Source organism: Prinia subflava, chromosome 3 (genome assembly GCF_021018805.1).
Source record: "Prinia subflava isolate CZ2003 ecotype Zambia chromosome 3, Cam_Psub_1.2, whole genome shotgun sequence".
Classification (NCBI taxonomy): domain Eukaryota; kingdom Metazoa; phylum Chordata; class Aves; order Passeriformes; family Cisticolidae; genus Prinia; species Prinia subflava.
The window spans coordinates 5,470,486-5,489,047 of record NC_086249.1 but is presented as its reverse complement, the minus strand read 5'-3'; the positions used below and the strand labels follow the sequence as shown (position 1 = coordinate 5,489,047).

General features: G+C 43.2%; 1 protein-coding gene across 4 annotated transcripts in view; it reads left to right on the top strand.

The window, feature by feature from the left end:
- Window positions 1-205: 205 nt before the first annotated feature.
- APP (amyloid beta precursor protein) overlaps window positions 206-18,562 on the top strand; it is a 212,843-nt gene continuing 194,486 nt past the window's right edge. For 2 of the 4 annotated variants that reach the window (XM_063393853.1, XM_063393852.1), the window contains exon 1: window positions 208-421. In XM_063393853.1, coding sequence (XP_063249923.1) covers window positions 365-421 — 57 coding nt within the window. In that variant the 5' untranslated portion in view covers window positions 208-364. Of the gene's footprint in view, window positions 422-18,562 lie in introns of all 4 variants that reach the window. The other 2 variants (XM_063393855.1, XM_063393854.1) reach the window with 2 other exon arrangements.

The window sequence follows — 18,562 nt, the reverse complement described above, 5'->3', positions numbered from 1 at the left end:
CGCACAGGCAGCACGGTGCATTTGAGGAAGGTGATCGGTGGTACCCGAGCAGCCGAGGAGGGAACGGGAGCTGCTACTGAGAACCACCGAGGGCAGGGAAAGGTCGGTCCGCCTGCCCGAGCCGCGGCCGCACCGCCCGGGCGCCGCCGCCAGGGGTCCCCGCAGGCCGAGCGGCCGCACCGCCCTCTCGAGGGCGGGCCGGGCCATCAGCTGACCGGCCCCGCCGCGCCGCTCCCGGAGCCGCCGCAGATCAGTCGTTTTCCTCGGCAGCGGCGCGGCCTCGAGGATTTACAGTCGGATCCCGTCGCGTCTCGCCTGACGGCATCCCTCCTTCCCCTCTCCCTCCCCGCTCCCGGCCGCCGCGATGCTGCCCCACTTAGCCGTCCTGCTGCTGGCCGCCGGCGCCGCCCGGCCTCTCGAGGTAAGTGGGGCAGGAAGCTGCGGGCGGGGGCTTCGCCGCCACCCTCTGCCGCTTCTCCGAAGCTTTGTCCGCAGCCGCCCCCGCGGCGTGGGCTTGCCCGCGGCGGGGCGGGCGAGGGCCGCTTTCCCAGGGGTGTTCCATCCCTAGCTGCCGCCGCTCTCCGTCACCGAACAATAGGAGCGGCGAGCCGGGGGATGGCGGAGGTGTCGGGGAGGGGGCGGGCTGGGAGCTCCCCGGGCTGGCGCCCCCGGCCCTGCTGCGCCGGTCCGGGTCCCTGCGCTGGTGCGACTGCCGGGGCGCTGCCCCGTTAACTTCGGCCGCCGCCCGCCTGCTGCGGCAGCGGGCAGGGGTCCACGGGCAGTGCTGCGTAGGTACGGCAGGGGCGCCGGCTCTGCCTTGGGGTTGGCTCCGCCAGGGGCTCGGGAAAGGAAACCTCCCCCACCAGCAGGCACGCCGCAGGCGAGTGGCCCCGTGGCATCCCCCGATGGGACGGGGCCCAGGGGCGAGCAGCCAGGCTGCGAGCGGGGGACGCGAGGGGCGTCCCCCCGGGAGGGCAGCGGAGCCGGGCTGCGGCGCCGGTGGCATCCCCCGATGGGGGGGCGGGGGTGGCGCATGTGTGCGGGGCGGCGGCTACAGCTCCCCGCCGGCTGGTGCAGTGGCCCCGCGGGAAGGCGGTGCCCGGGGGGCGGTGGTCGGGGCTGGCCCGAACCCCCCCGCGGGCCGGCGGCGCGGAGGCGCGGGAAGATGGCGCCTCTGCAGTGCAGCAGAGAGGAGGCGCCGGCAGCCCGCGCCCCTCCGCCGCCACCCCTGCCCGCCCTCTTTCCTTCCTTCCCCGGGGCGGCACCTCCGCCGGGTCCCTCCCTTTGTGTGGGGCGGGGGCTCCCCCGTGCCCACCCGTCCGGGGGTGTGTGCGCACCGCAGTCCCTGCGGGGTGGGCTGGCAGCAAGCTTGGACCCCAGAGGAGTAGGTGGCATGGTTCTCCGCCCCCGCCAGATCTCAAAGAAGAAGGTGTGGGTGGGGTGAGTCACCTCCTGGTCTCCTTCGCTCCCTGCTTGCCATACTTCGGCCTGAAGACTTCGGTTTCTGTCCTCCTCCCATGTCAATTCCCCCTTCTCCTGGGGGGTCGAGGGCTGTGGTGGATGACAGCATTTAGGCAGATAGTAGAGACGGATGCTCGCAGTCTCTCTTCGCCTCCCCCACACAGCATAGGGATGCAGGTCAGTGGTCTCAGGTGCCCTTCCCGGGAGGGACCCCAGCACCTCATGAATAAGAGGAGACAGACAGCTTCATACCAGCCCTCCGTCCCTGCAGCCAAGGCTCCAGCCACAGGCTCTTGTTTTGAGGGGTGATCTTGCCGACATTGAGCAAGATGTATCAAGCTGACCATTTCTACAGATGCTCAGACGTTTAAAGCTTCCAGTTATAGGACTCGTTGGGGTTCTAGTAGCTTCTTTTAATCATTTGTTGTCTGAATGTTATAGAAGGAAATGTTTGCCTTGGGTGTGTAGCTTAAGTAAAAAAAAAAAAAAGAGATTTTATGATCGAGAACGTGCTTCAAGATGGCATAGGGGGATGACCACAGAAGGATAGGCTTTTCTGTTGGGTCCTTGTTGCCCTGGCCTTCTGAATAGGTGGGTAGGTGTTGCCCCTGCAAAGGTGCTGGAAGAAAGGAGGCTTGGATTTTGCACCAGAACTGTTCAGGATGACTGAACGTCTATACTCAGAGACCTCTGCAATGATGTCTGCCTTAGTGATGGCCAGGATTTTGAGATATCCTCTGCCTGGAAACATTTACTGAAATGGGCACTGATGTTTCTGCAGAAGCTTTCTGTCTTTAATCATTCCATGTGAATGTTTGAGGCTTGGCATTTATCCCTTTTCTTTGTGTTTGATGGTGAAGTAGGTTTTGTCATTTGGTGGTCTTGTGATAAAGCATTTGTCAGTCTTGGTTGTGTAAGGCTCACGTTTTGAGCAAGCCACTTGTTTTTTATAACACTAAAATATTTCATAATAGATACTGTGCGTGTGCATGCACTTGAACTATCTTATTATGCTAAAGGGTGAATTTTTTTGTGTTTGAATTATATTTTCTGTAGATCTCTTTTCTGAAATGAAATGTTTTTCCTGCCATTTTAATAAATGTATTCTGGAAAGCAGCAAAGAATCTGTACTTTGCTTTGTAGTGTACTTTTGCTTTGGGAAATGGTGTAAGGAAGAGAAAAAGCAGGAACAAACCATTCTGTTTTACATATGAAGAATTACTTTCTAAAATTACAGGTAGATTAATAATGATTTAGTCTTAAAAGGAAATATTCTGTGGTGATGTCCTGGTGATGCCATAGCTGCTTAGCATATTACTGACTGACTCTTACGTGAATCATGCTCACTGTGGTTGGGAAATCCATTGGCTGAGAGCTGTCATGGTTTGTGAAACTGCCATATTCTGCACTAGCTATTTTTGCATTTAATCTTTTTCAGTAATTGTCTGGTTTTAGCAGACAAATGCAACAGACAGTAACTATCTTTGTGAATTTGTGTGAATGATTCCAGTTTATAAATAATTTCCTCTTGTTAGCACACAGGTTTCTGCCATGCCTGTTTTGTTCCCTGCTCTAGCTACCTGTTTCTAAGCAAGGCTCCTTTACCAGCTGACTGAAACTAAATTAAGATACTGGTATCTCATAAGCTGGCCCTCAGAAAAAAGACAAAAAGATGTTTCTTGACAGTGTTTTTCTTCAAACCGGGTAATGTACTGCTTTATAGGTTCTTATTTTTGTTATTTTGGCGAGATTAATTTGTTTTTTAGTAGAAGGCCTCAAATATTTGTTTCTTCATTGTTTAGTTTCCTAGTAGGTCTTTCAAGAAATGACAGTTAAATATGGGAGGGGGAGCAAAGCCTTTACTTTGCTTCTATTATAGACTTTCAGTTCCTCTTTCTGTTGATTTTGTTCCCAATTTTCCCTGCCAAAGTTTTGCATTTGTTGCCGGATCCTTTTTGCACTTTTGTTTGATATGTTGACATGGGGTAGGTGGCTGAGTGGATACATAGGGCAGAGTCTCTGGGATCATCAGAATCCTTGGCAGTCAGGTGAACAAATGAGCCAGTAAATAAAAGAAGCTTCTCCCTTGCTTTCTCATTTTTCTTTTGTTTGATTAATGATTAACAGACAATTTTGAGACTTGCATGATCTTTAGATGTCTTTTTTGTGGAAGAAACGTGATCAACTGCTGTGCTTCTTCACAAAACATGTATGAAAACCTGAGAAAGCTGACAAAATCTTCATGTTTTTAATTTCTTTTCCCCCATGAGCTGTTTGTGTGAAGGATGTAAGCCATCTCCCTTACCCATTTTTAATCGATCAGTGCTGAATTATAGGGCAAACCCACAAGAAGCATAGATCTCCTTTGGCTCTTCATGGCTTGCTCTTCGCATGTGTTCAATAAACTTTATTAATAAATAAAGGATAATAAACAGTTTGATTTGTAAGTTTTGTGAAGAAAAGATATGACAAAATTTTTTAATTAGTAGTTCTTTTCCAAAACAAAGCATAGCAAAATGGCTAAAGAGCATAGTAACTTCATCTAATTGCTTGACAAAATGACAGCTGTTTCTGTGAGTAGAATAATTATTTTTAGTGACTCAATAAAATAATTAACACAAGCTGTTGGGTGTGGAGGTTTGGTCAAGAAATTGGTGGATAGCATCACCTGAAGGAGGTCTCTGGTTTGACCCTGTGCCCAAAGCAGACCAGGCTGCATGGGGCTTTCTGCAGCTGAAAATGGAGCTTTAAGGACAGAGCCTGTGCCACCTCTCTGGGTAGCCTGCCCCATCCACTGGTTGGTTCACCTGTGTTTCAGTTTAATAAATAAAAATTATATTTGACAAATGTCCATGTATATGTATATACATGTATGTATATTAAAACACATTATAGATTAAAACACATTATGTATCAAGGTAATGTAGGTAAATATATTTAACCCCCGAACGTACTTGCATATATAGAGAATTACATTTAACATTACTATATGTATGTATCTGTATCTTATTAGTACATAGAGTGTATTAAACCAGCAGACATTTACATACCTCCTTACATCAAGCCAACAAAGAGATGAAGACTGCTGCTGATAAAAATGTAATTGGGTTTATATATTGTAATAGATTCATTGAAATTGTTAGGTGAGATGTCTGGTGTGGTTTTAAAAAGTAAGTCTAGAGCCCTGTTTTATTGGATTTAAATTCTGGGGATTTTGAAAAAATTCCTGTGGTATAAGAAGATTAAAAGTAAGGCAAATTGAAAAAAATACTGAAGAAGGACTTTATATAAGCTTGGCTAGCTCTTGGAGTGTGTTCTCGTGATGTGAGTTTACAACAATTGCTGCTAGGCTGAGGAATGCCAGGAGCAATGTTGATAGCAAGCTTGAGCCTGGAATAATTTGGAGTCAAAGGATTTAAGAGAAGTTAAACTTTGACTCAGTTTATGCTTATGCTTTCACCTGTTTATGCTTAAAGTTGATTAGTCCTCATTCTCACAACCTGATCTGGATTTTGTCTACCTTCCCTTAACTCTTCTTCAACCTGTAGTTGAGGTTTCTAAAACACCTTTTCTGCTGTCCTTGGCAATACCAGCCAGCTGAGAGTATCAGCTACTAATGGCTGCATGTCTTTGAGTCTTATGCCCTAATTAATGTTTTTGCCCTTGATTGTAATGTGATACTGGTTCTGAAACCTAGGATTTTTTCTTCATTTGGACCAAAAAACCATTAGAGAGCTACCTGATTAATAAATCTTGATGTAGATTCCAAAGCTCTCCAGACATCTCCAGTCACCAAAACTATTTTTCTTTCCACGTGAGAATTTACTCATAGAACAAAAGAGAGACAAAATAGGTGTGGATAATGGCCTATCCTCGAGGAGACAATTTTGAATTAGAGCAAATTAGTATGTTTGCATTTACTTATATATATGTATATATACATATATGAATGCCACACCTCAAGCTCCTTGCTGTATGGAGGATATAGGATTGTTTTGATTCTGCCCTTTTTAGCAGAACAATGATTCAAGTAATTACAAACCAAAAATTTCGTGTGATGGAAATTAGGGTAAGGGGCAGTACACTCTAAGGTTGTAATCAGTGCAGTGGCTTGCAAAACATGCTTTCCAAGTGACAAGCACATCTTAGGAGTGTGAAAGTTGTTCAAGTAGGTCATGTTTTTTAGAAGGATGGAAAACCTTACACCATCTACTGACAGTAAGGACACCACTGTTATATGATTGTGTGCTGCAGGTTTCTTACCCTGCATTGATTAACAGAAGCAGGACTGAGCAGTAGGTGTGGATATTGCTGGTTTCTTTACTGGGGCTCCCAGTGTAACAGCTTTGTGAGTCCTCTGACTTCTTAATCTGGGAAGTGGGAATTACAGCTTTGTTTTCTTGATACTGATAGTCCTCCCAGCAAGTTCAAGAAAACTTCATCTGGTCTTGGGGATTGAATATTAAAGGCTAAGTAAATATAGATTTAAGATATAAAGATATAAGAGGCTTTCCAAAAGAAGGAGAGCTTCTGGCCAAGTGATGACTTTCCATGGACCATGGGACAGCCAAGCTTTAGACAGAGGAGCACATGAGCTGAGGTGCTTTGTGGTTTTGCAGTCTAGGTGCTCTCTCTAGACAGTAATTAACCACTGGTTGGCAACTGAGCTCCCTCAAGAGCTGGCTGTGAAGAGCTGCTTCTCCAGTGGCCACCACTTGGTAGGTGCTCTGTGACCCCTCTCTAGGCTGGTTTTACGATCTGTGCTGTGCTGAAAGGAGCGAGCTGTATGTTTTCTGGTAGGTGGTCGTCTTCTGGCAAACATTTCAGAAGACCTGAGTTGGAAACTGGCCACAAGCAGTAGGACTGGCCTGTTTAAAAGAGCAGGCAGCTTCTTTGGGGAAGAGAGCAACCTCCAAAACACATTTACTGCAGTTCGTGCAATAGCATTTAATTAAGGTGTTGCCTTCTTTGCCTCCCTCTGGTGACTTGCAGCAGGGCATAAAAGTCTTTTCATATATCACCCCTCTTGAGTGTCTGGTTGTTAAAACTTAGTGTCAAGACACTGCAAAAAGGCAGAAATTTCCAAGGATGTGCATTCAGGGATGGTTGACTCCACTCAGTTCCTACTGACCCATTTGGAGCTAATCCAGATAGGAATTCTCTGTTCTTCATCTGGTCTCGTATTTCCCTAGAGCAGAGCTTATCTATTCAAGCATGGCAAGTAACATATGACAAGAATGGGGAAAAACTGGTTGTGCCTGTTAGTAAAAACATTTAAAAGTGGTTCCTTTTCAGAGCAGGCTACCAAAGTGATCCAGTATGACAATTTGTGTGATTTACAAAACCTGTTTGGAATTATAATTAATCAAAGAACACATGTTTAATAGGTATTCAAGGTGGGGGGAGGTTGGGAAATTCCCTATATTTTTGTGGCTCTGTGTTAATACTGGACTTCAAGGTTTCTGAAACTGTGAAACAGAAGTTTACACATATACAGCTTAAATTTAGGTAATACAGTTAATTGACACTAATAGAGTTGAAGTATACGGTTAGTTTGCAGTGAAAGTGAAAATTGCCACCTCATCCACCTCCAAAAGTTAGAATTAATGTCCAATGGACATGCGCATTAAAAAACATAGAGATAGGGCAGGATTTCAGAGTTGTTTCCAGTCTCATTGTCATACTATCCATTGTCTTTGTGCCTGCAGCAAACCTTCTCTTACCTTACCAGCACAACTTTAAAGTAGAGATTGCTGATTCTGAAGATTTAACCCTGTAAAATGGATTTTTGTCTAAATTATGATCTCTGGAAAGGGGTGAGTTTTTTCCCCTGGTCAGATAGCATAATACAGTTTTCTGACAAACAACTAATGGCTGACTTGTTCTCTTGTCTATGCCTACTTATGTAAATTTATTTGTAGCTGCAGTTTTGGATCTGAAATAGAGAGTCCTGAACTGATAGAATTATTGCATTCTGCTTTCTCATCATTCAAATAAAATATAATCATTCAAATATAATATACAAGCTATGTGATCCCAATGCCTTACCTGAAAACAAGGGGAGGTAGATTTTTTTAAGTATTGTTAAAGGTTTGGTTTCATAGTAGTTATTTTTTAAAGCTCTGCAGGAACTAAGTCATGGCTTCTAGTTGTTTTTTTTCTCTTGGAAAAACCTCTCCTTAGTATACATCCCATATAATGTGTACATGTTTGTTTATGTAAACAATGGAAAATACAACATTATTAGAAGAAGGTGAACTGAGGAAGGAAAGAAAATGCAATGCAACAAAAAGGTTGTGGCTTTAAATTATTTGAGGTGTTTTCTTTTGTTTTTCTTTAAAGGTGTTGTAAATTTAAATATACTAAATATTGATTGATTGTTGTCTAACTGTTGAATGCTTCCAGTATGGAAATATGAGGGGTTTGTGCATGCATAGTATTAGTGAGCATCTAGACCTGTCACATGCTGTTGGGTTGTTTTGAAGTTTGTTTGATACTCTTTTGCAGCTCTGCTATATGTGCCTTGTCTGTCCTCTGCCCAGTTGTCTTAATTATGAAGTGGAATAAAATAGCTTTTTATGACTCATCTTGCAGCATCATAATTTTATTGTTTTCTTTTGCCAATTCTGTCCTCAGTTCCATTACGTCTTAAAAGGATGATGATGCTGAAGTTGTTTAAGAACAAGCTTTTTAAACTGAGCATTTTGGAACTCCAAATTATCTTTCTTTCAGTGTTGCTTTTCTTCTAGTGCTTGATTGCCAGCAATTTGCAGATGACAATTTGTCTGTAATCCCAACATCCAGATTTATCATGAGCATGTCAGCTTTACGTCATTTTAAATAAAGACAAAACAAAATGACCCCCCCCCACAATTAAAATTTAATATTTAAATTTTATGCAGAAGGGAGGGGAATTAGCCTAAAAGACCAAATAAGAGGCCCAGAAACACAAACATATGAGTGAGAGAATTGAGAAGTCTTCTGAGGGGTCCTGAACACTGGCAGTTTCCTTCTCTTTTGTTTAGATTTGTTTCTACTTCGGCATTGTCTTCTTTTGTTCTCAGTGGTAATGTAAGTTGTCAGGATTTTTTTCCTTTTTCCTGCCAGCCATAGCATCTGAAAAGCCAATTTCTCCTTTTCCATGTCCAGAGTGTTCTTCCTAGTTGTGGTCACATCTCTGAGGTGACAGCCTCCTGTTGAGGAATCCAGGCTGAAGCAATATTTCTGATAAAAGTTAGCACTTAACCTGCATGGGTTTTATTTGGTGAATGGCCAAGATGAGATGGGTGGGTGGGAGAGGGGCAGATGCTGTTCCTATTGTGCCGTGAGGGAAGGAGGATTGCTGGCTTGCCCTGGCTGTCTTCATAACATCCCTGATCCAGTTCAGGAGGTGTTCATTTGGTCAGAGGAACTGATGCTTTTCTGAAGGTGTTTCAAGAGAATCCAGTGGACAGCTGAGCCTGGAGACAAAAGTGTAATTGCTGATGAATAGCAGGGTAAAATAAAATCAGAGTATTTTACTTTGAAATTAGTCTAAACTATTTCCAAAAACAGTCAAATGAGACTTAGGCTTTGTCAAACACCTTTAAATTAATTCATAGCTATCTTGGGGTGATTTTATTATGATACTTCATTCCCTAATCGTCTGCTTTATGCTCAGAAATAGCTGTGGTATCCTTAAGGTGAACTAGGGGGTGGAACTGGAGCCTGGGAACGCAGGGCACGGGCTCTGTTCAGTTTCTCAGGTGTGCTCCAGAAAGGCTGTAGACTGTACCAGGAAATCCTCTTGGCGGGGCTGCGTTTTGTTGTGGTTGGTTTTGTTTTGTCCCTGCCCCCCTCGAACTGTTTTCAGCTTGGCTTTTCTTTTTGGCCCCTCCGGGGAGCCGTGGGGGGAACCACCCCAAACCCAAGACCTCTGAGGACCTGAACCAACACAATAAAGGACGTTTAACTCTGCCAGCTTTACTTGCTGCAAGGAGAAGACCCATGCCAGAAGTCCGACAGGTTCCCAGTTGCTGTGTGAACTCTTTTTTCTCCTCCTTTCCCAGAGATGAGGAAGGGCAGCTGCTGTCTTTGCCTCCTGGCCATGCGGCGAGGTGGAGGTGGGGGGGTGTAAGATTCAAATATTTTTTTTTTTTTACTACGCTTTGCGGGTATCTTGCTTTGTTAATAAACAGTTTTACTTTTTTTTCACTTTCATCCCCTGATATCCATTTCTGTCATTGTCAGAAGAAAAGAGAGTTACTGAAGTCTCCTTAGAGGAAATGTTCATTCCAGGGTGTTTTCTCCTGAAGTTTATCTCCGAAACCGAGACAATAGCTATAATACAAATGCTGAACTGTTTACAGAACTGCTGTGGGCAGTGGCAAAAATACTGAAGGTCGAGGCTGAGGCTGTTAAAATTGGGTTTGGCATAGGTTTCTTATATCGTCTGAAGCATTCAGTTTGATATGAGTGAGGGTGAACATTTTTGAATATCAGTGCATGCATAAATGTTTTTCATGTGTTTTAAGGAAATTTTATCTCTTAACTGATAAGAGGAAGAAAGTTTTAATTAATCTGTCTGTTACGGGTTAACACAGCTTGGTTTTTAGTTAAAGAGGAAACAGTTCCCTGTAAGGATCTTAGAGTTTCCTTTGGAGAGGACTGGGACCTATCAGGGGCAAATTTTTAAATATTGACACATTGTATAACCACTGAGGAAGCTGGATGCGCCTTTGTGGACACATGTATAAAGTTGAGACCAGGAATTTCCCTTTTCCTTCCAGCCTGAGGAGCGGGTAACAACCAGCCTGGCCTGCTCTGTGCAGTGGGCAGGGCTGGGAGGGAGTACAAATGAGACTTGAGGACATCAACCTTCTCCAAGTGAGAGGAAAAGGACAGAGTGAAACGTGGAGAGACACAGCATGAGATTGAAGTCAGTGAAGAGAGAGAGTAGAAGTCATAAATGGGAGGAAGATTGAGGAGTTGCCTAGTTTGGGCTGGACTTCTCTTGTGAGGCCATGGAGACTGGACTAAAATATCCCTCTAACTTACAGAATCATTTTTGGGGGGTGCAGAGTTCTAGTCATAGCCATGAGCTGATGTAGCTGTGATCTAATGGAGAATTTAGAACACAGGGAGGTACAGAGAAAGAGATAGGAAGCCTTCTGCCCCCAGGGAAAAAGAAGACCTCTGTTTCGTGAGATGAAGATGATTTTAGAGATAGGTGAAGAGGACCTTCGTTTTACACTAGAACAGTCATCCTTAAACTGTACTGTAAAAAAGCTGACATGCCCATGAGTGCAGCTATGCAAAAAGATGCCAAATGGGATGGACTTCATGGTTTGCAGAGTTTCTGGGTGCTGATGAAGACTATTTTAAAGTAGTGAAACTGACTGGAAATCCCAGGGTTTGTCTCTCTATGTTGTTAGTAGGAAAGTGAACAGTTGCAGAGGGGAGGGGAAGTGTTTTGAAGGTTTCATACTGATTCTTATTAATTTTTTCTCTCTTGGGTTAATAAACCTGTCTTTATACCCTTTTAAGTTTGAGCCTGCTTTGCTTCTCTTGTAATCCTATCTAACAGCAGAAAAGAGTAAGTAATTCTAATAGACACTCTAACCACTTCACTGATTTGGGAAACAGAAATTGTTGAACGTGAAGCCACTACACTGTCACTTGAAGGAAAACTTCAAAGTAATAAAAAGCTGTTATGTACTCCTTTTATGAGCAGAGAGAGAGAGAAAATGTGACTTACGAAGTGCTGTTGACTTGTGAGGCTCAACAGTAGTGGGTGGAAGCCTTGAGTTTTCTGTTGTTGCTGTAAAACTGGTGTTTGACACTGAGTCTGCTAATCAGTCAAGTGACCGCCTCCTTTTCAAGAGGGATGTTGGGGCCTGGAGCCTATATTAAGAGTAGGCCATCCTCTCTGAGAAGGGCATAGGAAAGAGAGAGCTGGAAAAGCAATTGGTGTCTCTGATGGACGGAAGTAATTTAAAAGCAAAATATTAATTCCAGCTCTGGAGGTAAAACCAGGTGAGAAGAACAATCAAATTTATAAAAATGAAAACTTTGAAAAGTGCTTTATTTGCCTCCTCAAAGAAGAAATACCAGGCAAGGGAAAGCATGCCAAGTATCCTGTCTGGAAGGCTTTGCAGATAGAAAACCGGGAACACGTTTTTGGCAGTACAGGCTTGGGGCAAGCTGAGAAGGTAAATAGATTTTTTTGCCTTCAGATGTGAAGACTGCAGAACTAATTTTCCAAGGAGAAAAATACAAGATGGCTTCATCATTGTAAACCGGAGAAATGTAAAAATAACCTGTAATGTGGAAGAGGTTAGATTAAATTTCTCTGTTCTAATTATGGAGTTTGAATTCTGTTCGCACCTGGTACTCCCAATATTCCCAATGCTTTAACCACATACCCTAAGGGGAATACACTCTTGTCTGGTCATACCATATTTTGTAGACAATAAGACTGGTTACATATACAGCATAAATTATTTTGTTGTTTTCAGGATATGAGATTTGATGCTATCAAAACATAATTAAGCCTTAAACTTGATGTTTTTATTTTTTTAAGCCTTGTGAGCGAGTGTTTTCTTTGGTTATTGGTTATTGTAGTTTAGGATTTCACAGATAAAAAATGTTATAATATTTGCAGAACTAATAAAGGAGAGTTGGAATATGTTTCTTCTTGGTGTTAAATTGTGATAAAGAGTGAGTGATAAGTTTTTTGAACCTTTTAAAGGTTTTGTTTCAGCAGGACTGGTAAAAAACTAAAGATCCTCGATGCTGTTAGGTAGTGCTGAGTAAGTTTGCATGTGTATCTGCTTATGGTTTGCTCCATGCATTCAGCTCCCCTCCTTGGCTCTTCAAAACAGAAATTTCAAGAAGGAAAGAAACAATTTTAAGAAATTGGTTCATGTCAACAGATAATGAGTACTTAACGCCTTTTCACATCTTCTCATTTCTAGATGGCTGAGTCTGCAGAGAAAAAAAAACCTTTGTGGGGAAGATCAGTAAATAATTTGAATAAGAGCAATAGCTCCTGTGCTCCTGTGACAGCTGAGGCTAGTGTACAGGGCTGCAGGAGCCTTTGGGGAATACTGTGTTTAAGCTGAAGCACAGGCTTTGTTGATCCATTATTTACTGCTTTTTAATTCCAGAGAATAGTTCCAGAGAAATCTGCAAGTTACATTTCGGTATGATACTGTTGCCTTGGCTGCCATCAGCTTTCCCTGGAATTAGGCTTCTGGCAAGGTATGAGCTTGTCCAAGGGGCTGAAAGAAAACTGAAGTAATTGTGGGTGTCTGCACCGCTCCATCAGAGTATCATTTGTTTTGTTTGTATTGTGCTTGTCCAGAGTCTTAGGATTTGCTTTGACTTCTTGCCTTTATTTTGCCCTTTGCAGAAGTGTGGGTGGGGAGACCTCCCAGTGCAGGAGAAGGGATTACAGATGACCTTGCCTCTGATGAGTCACAGCTATATCCAGTAAAGATGGGTGTGATAAAAGGTGTATATTGGCTGGTTGGGGGGACCTTGAGGAAGAGGGGACGAGGAGAGATCCTGAGGACGGAGGTACTGAAGGAATGATCAGGAAGACTTGTGAAACAGGAGAGAGAATTGCTTCTGTGAGGTTAGTCTGGGGCTACAGTTAGAGCCTGCTGTCGAAATCTGCAGTCAGAGTCTGCAAGGAAAGCTAGCAGTGGGAGTCAGGATGAATGAATTATGAAGAGGAATAAACCAGGACCCCTTTCACACCGAGGAACTAGAGTGTATCTTGGCTCATTTCTACCCTTCAACAAGAGGGCTGTTGCAGCATCCCGGGATCTTTGTCCTCTTGCCTAGCTCTGTGGTTCTGGTGCTGCTCCACTGAGATTCTCCTGCCTGTCTGGGCTGATGAGTTGCCAGGATCGATCACACCGGGTCCAGAGGCGCTTGTGAGTGTCTTCTACACCAATGAAAAAATGTGCAGTCAATAGACTCTTATAATTCTTGTGAGATTTGTTTTCATGTCAGTGTTGTCTTTTTTGGTATTCAGCTTCTTTTATCTTGCTCTAACAGTTCTTATTTCAGGAGCAACAATGCGATATAAGGTTCATTTAGGAAAAAAAATTAGCACCACCCATCAACACCCCAAAGAATCAGCACTCCCACCCCCACTTTTCACTCTAGCCATCTTACTTTGAGAAACATTGTGTCACTGGTTTCCTAGCTTAAACACTGCTTTTGGTCATGTCAGCAGCCAAATTGCTGCTCTGTCTGAAGGTGATCTTCAAGGGTAGGAAAATGGAAGATTTTACTTGCTGCTCTGTGGCAGGTATTGTAAGAACCAGATTTGAATAGTTTTCTGAGTTGATAAGAAGAGGCAGTAAACAATTTACTGGATCTCTTGTAAGAAGCAAGAGGAAGAATAGAAAGAAAGCCTTATAATTACAAATTATTCTTTGTGTGGTTTAACATTTCCTAATTAAAAACCCTGTAGATTTTGGTAATGTGCTCCTTGCAGATTCATCCTTTGGCTTTATTTTGATGAACATGTCATAGGATACCAAGTTTTCTTCCTAAGCCAGGTGGTACAGAAATCTAGTGCTGACGTGTTTTTTTCTGAGTCAAAATATTCAGAAAGTAAAGGGAGGAGTATGTTGAGTCAATTATTCCCATGACTTTGATTACATATAATAAAAAACATATAAAAATTCCATTGGAAAGTGTCTCAACATTTTCAGACCTATGCAGCCAAATCACTTAATGGCATTAATTGGTATGGTGTTAAAAACATAGAAGGCTTTGAATTTAGTGTGCCATGTCCCCCTTGTTCTGCTTGTGCTTCGAAAGGAGAAAGTGCACCTGGGGTAAGAAGGGTGTGCAGGCAGCAGTGTCCTGCCACCTTCTTGGGATGTGGCACCTGAAGTCTATAGGAGATGCTGTGCTATGTTTGAATTTTATCTTTTCCTTTATCAAAGTGGGGATGTCACAACTTTCTGGAGATGTTCCTTTAAAACAATGTTTATTGTTTCTGTGTTACTTTGGAGGCTTTGTTTAAATTGTGGGTGGGGAGGAGGTGGGTGTCACTAACAGCATATGGAGAATTCTGACTAGACAGGTGTGTCTTTCAGAGAAAGTTTTGTTTTAATCAGTAAGGGACTATTACGGCCAGAAGATTAAAAAATGTGAAGTGAAACAGGATTAAACTAAGGAGAGTAAACAAAAATTAGGCCTGTCTTTTTAAATATAATTATACAATTTGTATTGGTTTGTTTTAGTCTGCTTAGAAATTTTCTCTCCTCTCTGTTATTTATTGTCTCAGACTTCAAATGATGCTTAGTTGCTTAATTAAAAGAAACACTAACTGTGAAATTTTGGTGGACTCTTTTTTTGGTGGGTTTTTTTTTTTTTTTTTCCTCTCTCTCTTTTTTTTTTCTTTTTTCCTGGAGTGGTTTTGTGTGTGTTTCTGGGGTGGTGGTGTGGTTTTGTTTTGGTGGTGGTTTTTTTTTTTGGTTTTTTTTTTTTTTTTTTTTGGGGGGGGGGGGGGTTGTTTGGAGTTTTTTGTGTGGGTTTTTTTTGTTTTTTTACTTTTACAGGACCCTTGGTAGCTCCCTCTTCAATATACTTTAAAAGTGTTCTTGCAACTTCCCATACAGAGTCTCCCATTTTTTGGTGCCTAGAATAGTGACTGTTGGTCTTTTTGCTTTTGAAATTAGCAGATTTATGTACAGTATGGGATGTTAGCTATGTGCAGTGCCTAGATTTGGTTTAAGGGTTAGATTCTCTTATAAGATACAATAATGGGCAAATGGCTTGTAAAGCAACAGTTGACAAGTTAATGGCAAGAGTTTCATAAAGCTTTAAAGAAAACCCCACAAGCAGCCAAGAAATGGAACGGATATAATGGCTCTGTTTTCAAAAGCAGCATACTGGTTATGAATTTGTGTTTGCAGAGCAAAGTCAATAATGTAGTTCTGCAGCTTGTGTTGTTTTGATTAGGTGCTCAGAAATGCTTACCATAATTGCTGGATCACTGGCACTCACAACACACAGCTGGGATTTTTGAGGAATGTGCTCACTTAGAACATACCACAGGAGTGTTGGAAAAATCAAATTTTGTTTTGACATAGCTAAAAGTGCAGTGTTAAGGAAAGAGAGATTGTCATTTAGAATAAGAGTGCCTCATCTCCGTGTCCCCTCGATTTTCAGTAAACTTTAGTTTTATAGTTTCCTTGCTAATGCAAGGCATATTATGAGTTATGTGAAGAAATATTTGGTATACACACAGGTTTATTTCTTTTTAATAAAAGTGTATGCTTTTGTGTGATGGTGGTAGTTACTGGGTTTTTTGGATCTGTTTGTTTTTCTGCAGGTAGGTTGTTAGATCTACGTACTACATAAATCCCTAACACCTTCCTGCCACTGACACATTTAGAAGCTGGAGTTATCTGCAGAACTAATTCTGAGTTAGGAAATGGGTTTGGTTGCCTGAAACTGTTTGAAATATGTAGCCCAGTAGTACTTGAAGGTACACATACAGCAAATATTTTACTAATGCTGGCTTAGCAGGCACACCCACGTCTCTGGGTGGATTTCTCTCACTTCCCAGTTAATGATGGGAGGCGATGAGAATGGTGAATTAAAATTACATGCTTTGCTTGCAATGATTATCCCTAGGTAAGGTGATACTTCCTAAGTGCCCCCATTGGCTTTGATGGTGGAAAGTCTTACAGACTCATGGTTGGCCTTGTGCTCAGTGTGTCCCCTACACCATCACTGCTGTGCGCATGTGGTGGTTCTCTTCCAGATGATGCGTCCTCTGCTTGGATGGTGTTTGCCGTCCTGCTTAAATTTTTGGTTTGCGATGGCATGTGGGTGTGTTTTACACGGTTTGTTGTCTTCCCTTCTCTGTGTGCAAGCACATACAGTTCCTTACACAGATGATTTTTCTGAATTGTCAGGAGGGAACAATTTTCTCTGAATGAAATCTATCTCTTGAGATGATCTTTTGGAATGGGGGGGAGCAAGTGTGTGCAGATGCCGTAGTCTCCTGAAGAAGGAATGGCAGACCAAAGAGTATAGGCTCTGTGAAGGCACTACACTTCCCCTATTAGCCACATCTTTTTGTCAGCTTTGCCCATCCTTTATGAAGGGTGGCACTAGTTTTGAACAGTTATTACGGCTTTTAGAGTTACACCCCGCCCCACCTCGAAACTGATGCCTGTTCTCATTTGGTTCCATGCTTCAAGTCAGTGGTGGTCAGTCTGCCAGCAGGTTTGATAGGTTGGTAGGCTATTTCTAATAACTGCCAAAGTAAAGTGAGGAAAAAAGACCAGCCTCCATAAGCCTAGCCTTTCTGGGGTAGGATGTACATTTTGTACACCTATTTTTAGAACCTGTTGGAACATAAACTGGAAGCAGACGTACTGAGCCTTGTTTGGTTGTGTGGTATGTGCTGCTATCAGTTGATAAACCCCAGTGAAAAGGCGTGCTGAGCCTTGAAGGGGAAAATGTCACAGTGAAGCGTTGAAGGGGAAGATAGCACAGTGAGCATAGAGGATAGAATAGATTGGTGTTGTGGTTCCGGGAGGATTGGTACAGCACTTTGGTTTCAGGAAAGTGTTGCAGCCTTACCTCAAGTCCTGTGTTCAGCTTTGGGCACCCCAATATAAGAAACATCTAAAGCTGTTGGAGAGAATCCAAAGGAGGGCTGTGAAGATGGTGAAGGGCCTGGAGAGGAAGCCATATGAAAAGCAGCTGAGGGTGTTTGGTCTGTTCAGCCTGAAGAAGAGACTGAGCAGAGGCCTCACTGCAGTTAGCAGCTTCCTCAGGAGAGGAAGGTTGCTTCTCTATGGTGACCAGTGACAGGACCTGAGGGAACAGCTGGAGTTTCAAGGGAAGTTTAGGTTGGATATTAAGAAAAGATTTTTCACCTAGAGGTGGCTGGGCACTGGAACACACTTGCCAAGGAAGTGATCATTGCCCTAAGGCTGCCAGAGTTCAAGAAGGGTTTGGACAATGCTCTCAGGCATGTGGTGGGCTCATTGGGGCTGTCTGTGCAGAGACGGTAGTTGGACTTTGATGATTCTATGATTTAGTGTTTCCTTTTGATTAAAATTGGTTTCTTTATGCTGTGCCTATGTTGGCATTTATATTGAAATCGCAAGCATGTGTGAGGAGAAGGTGCTCTTTGTGCTGGTGCACTGGGCTTGATGACGTACTGCAGAGTGCTTGGAATGACATCTTCCACGATGGAACTCAACTGGATACCGTTCTCTAGGAAAGCATCCAAAACATGCTGGCCTCTCACAGGTGCCAATGGCACATAACGGGACCAATCATGTTTGGAAATGAAGCTTGCTGAGGACTGGAGGAAATAGTTCTGCTTTGCATGTCCTCTCCGTTTCTAATTCAGTTGCAGCTGCAGAGATGGTGGGAGGCCCAGTGTCTTACAGCTGTGACAACTTGTAGGAATACTCTGTTTGTCTAAGGTAGTGTACCTGCCACACTATAGGTCAGAAATGTAACAGTGAGTGCTGAAAGAAAAATATGAGTATCAAACTCCTCTGGAAATTTCCTTTTGATGGGTTGGTTACTGTAAGGAGGTACTGGCTCTCTTGTTTCCCAGTGTTACCTGTCTAATAAAGGTACTGGGTATGCTGTCTCCATGGTCAGAACCTGTGGTTACACTCCACTTGTGCCGAGGCTCCAAATTAAAAGGTGAGGATATAGTGTTTGCAAAGAGAGAAGTTCATCTTGAAAAGAGTGTTGGTTTTTTTTTTTTTTTTTTTTTAATCACTCTCCTTTTTATAGGGAGGAAATAATAGGTATGCAGCCATTTGGGGAAGATGGATGAAAACAATCCATATCTCTTACAAAGCACTTAGTGACTCCTTTGTGTAATTTGGGCATGGTCACATCCACCGTTGTGAATGAAAATGTACTGAGCTGAGTAGGGCGGATCCAGGCTCCCCAAGCATCTCTTGTGAGCCTCAGGGCCTTTGAGACTGTCGCTTAAAGGAGCAGTGCAGGAGCAAAGAACAGTTCCCTGCTTTGGGGTAGCTGTTGCATTCTCTTCTGGCTGTGAAGTGGGTGTTTTAAGGATGTGGTTTGTGTATAATGGTTGAATGTA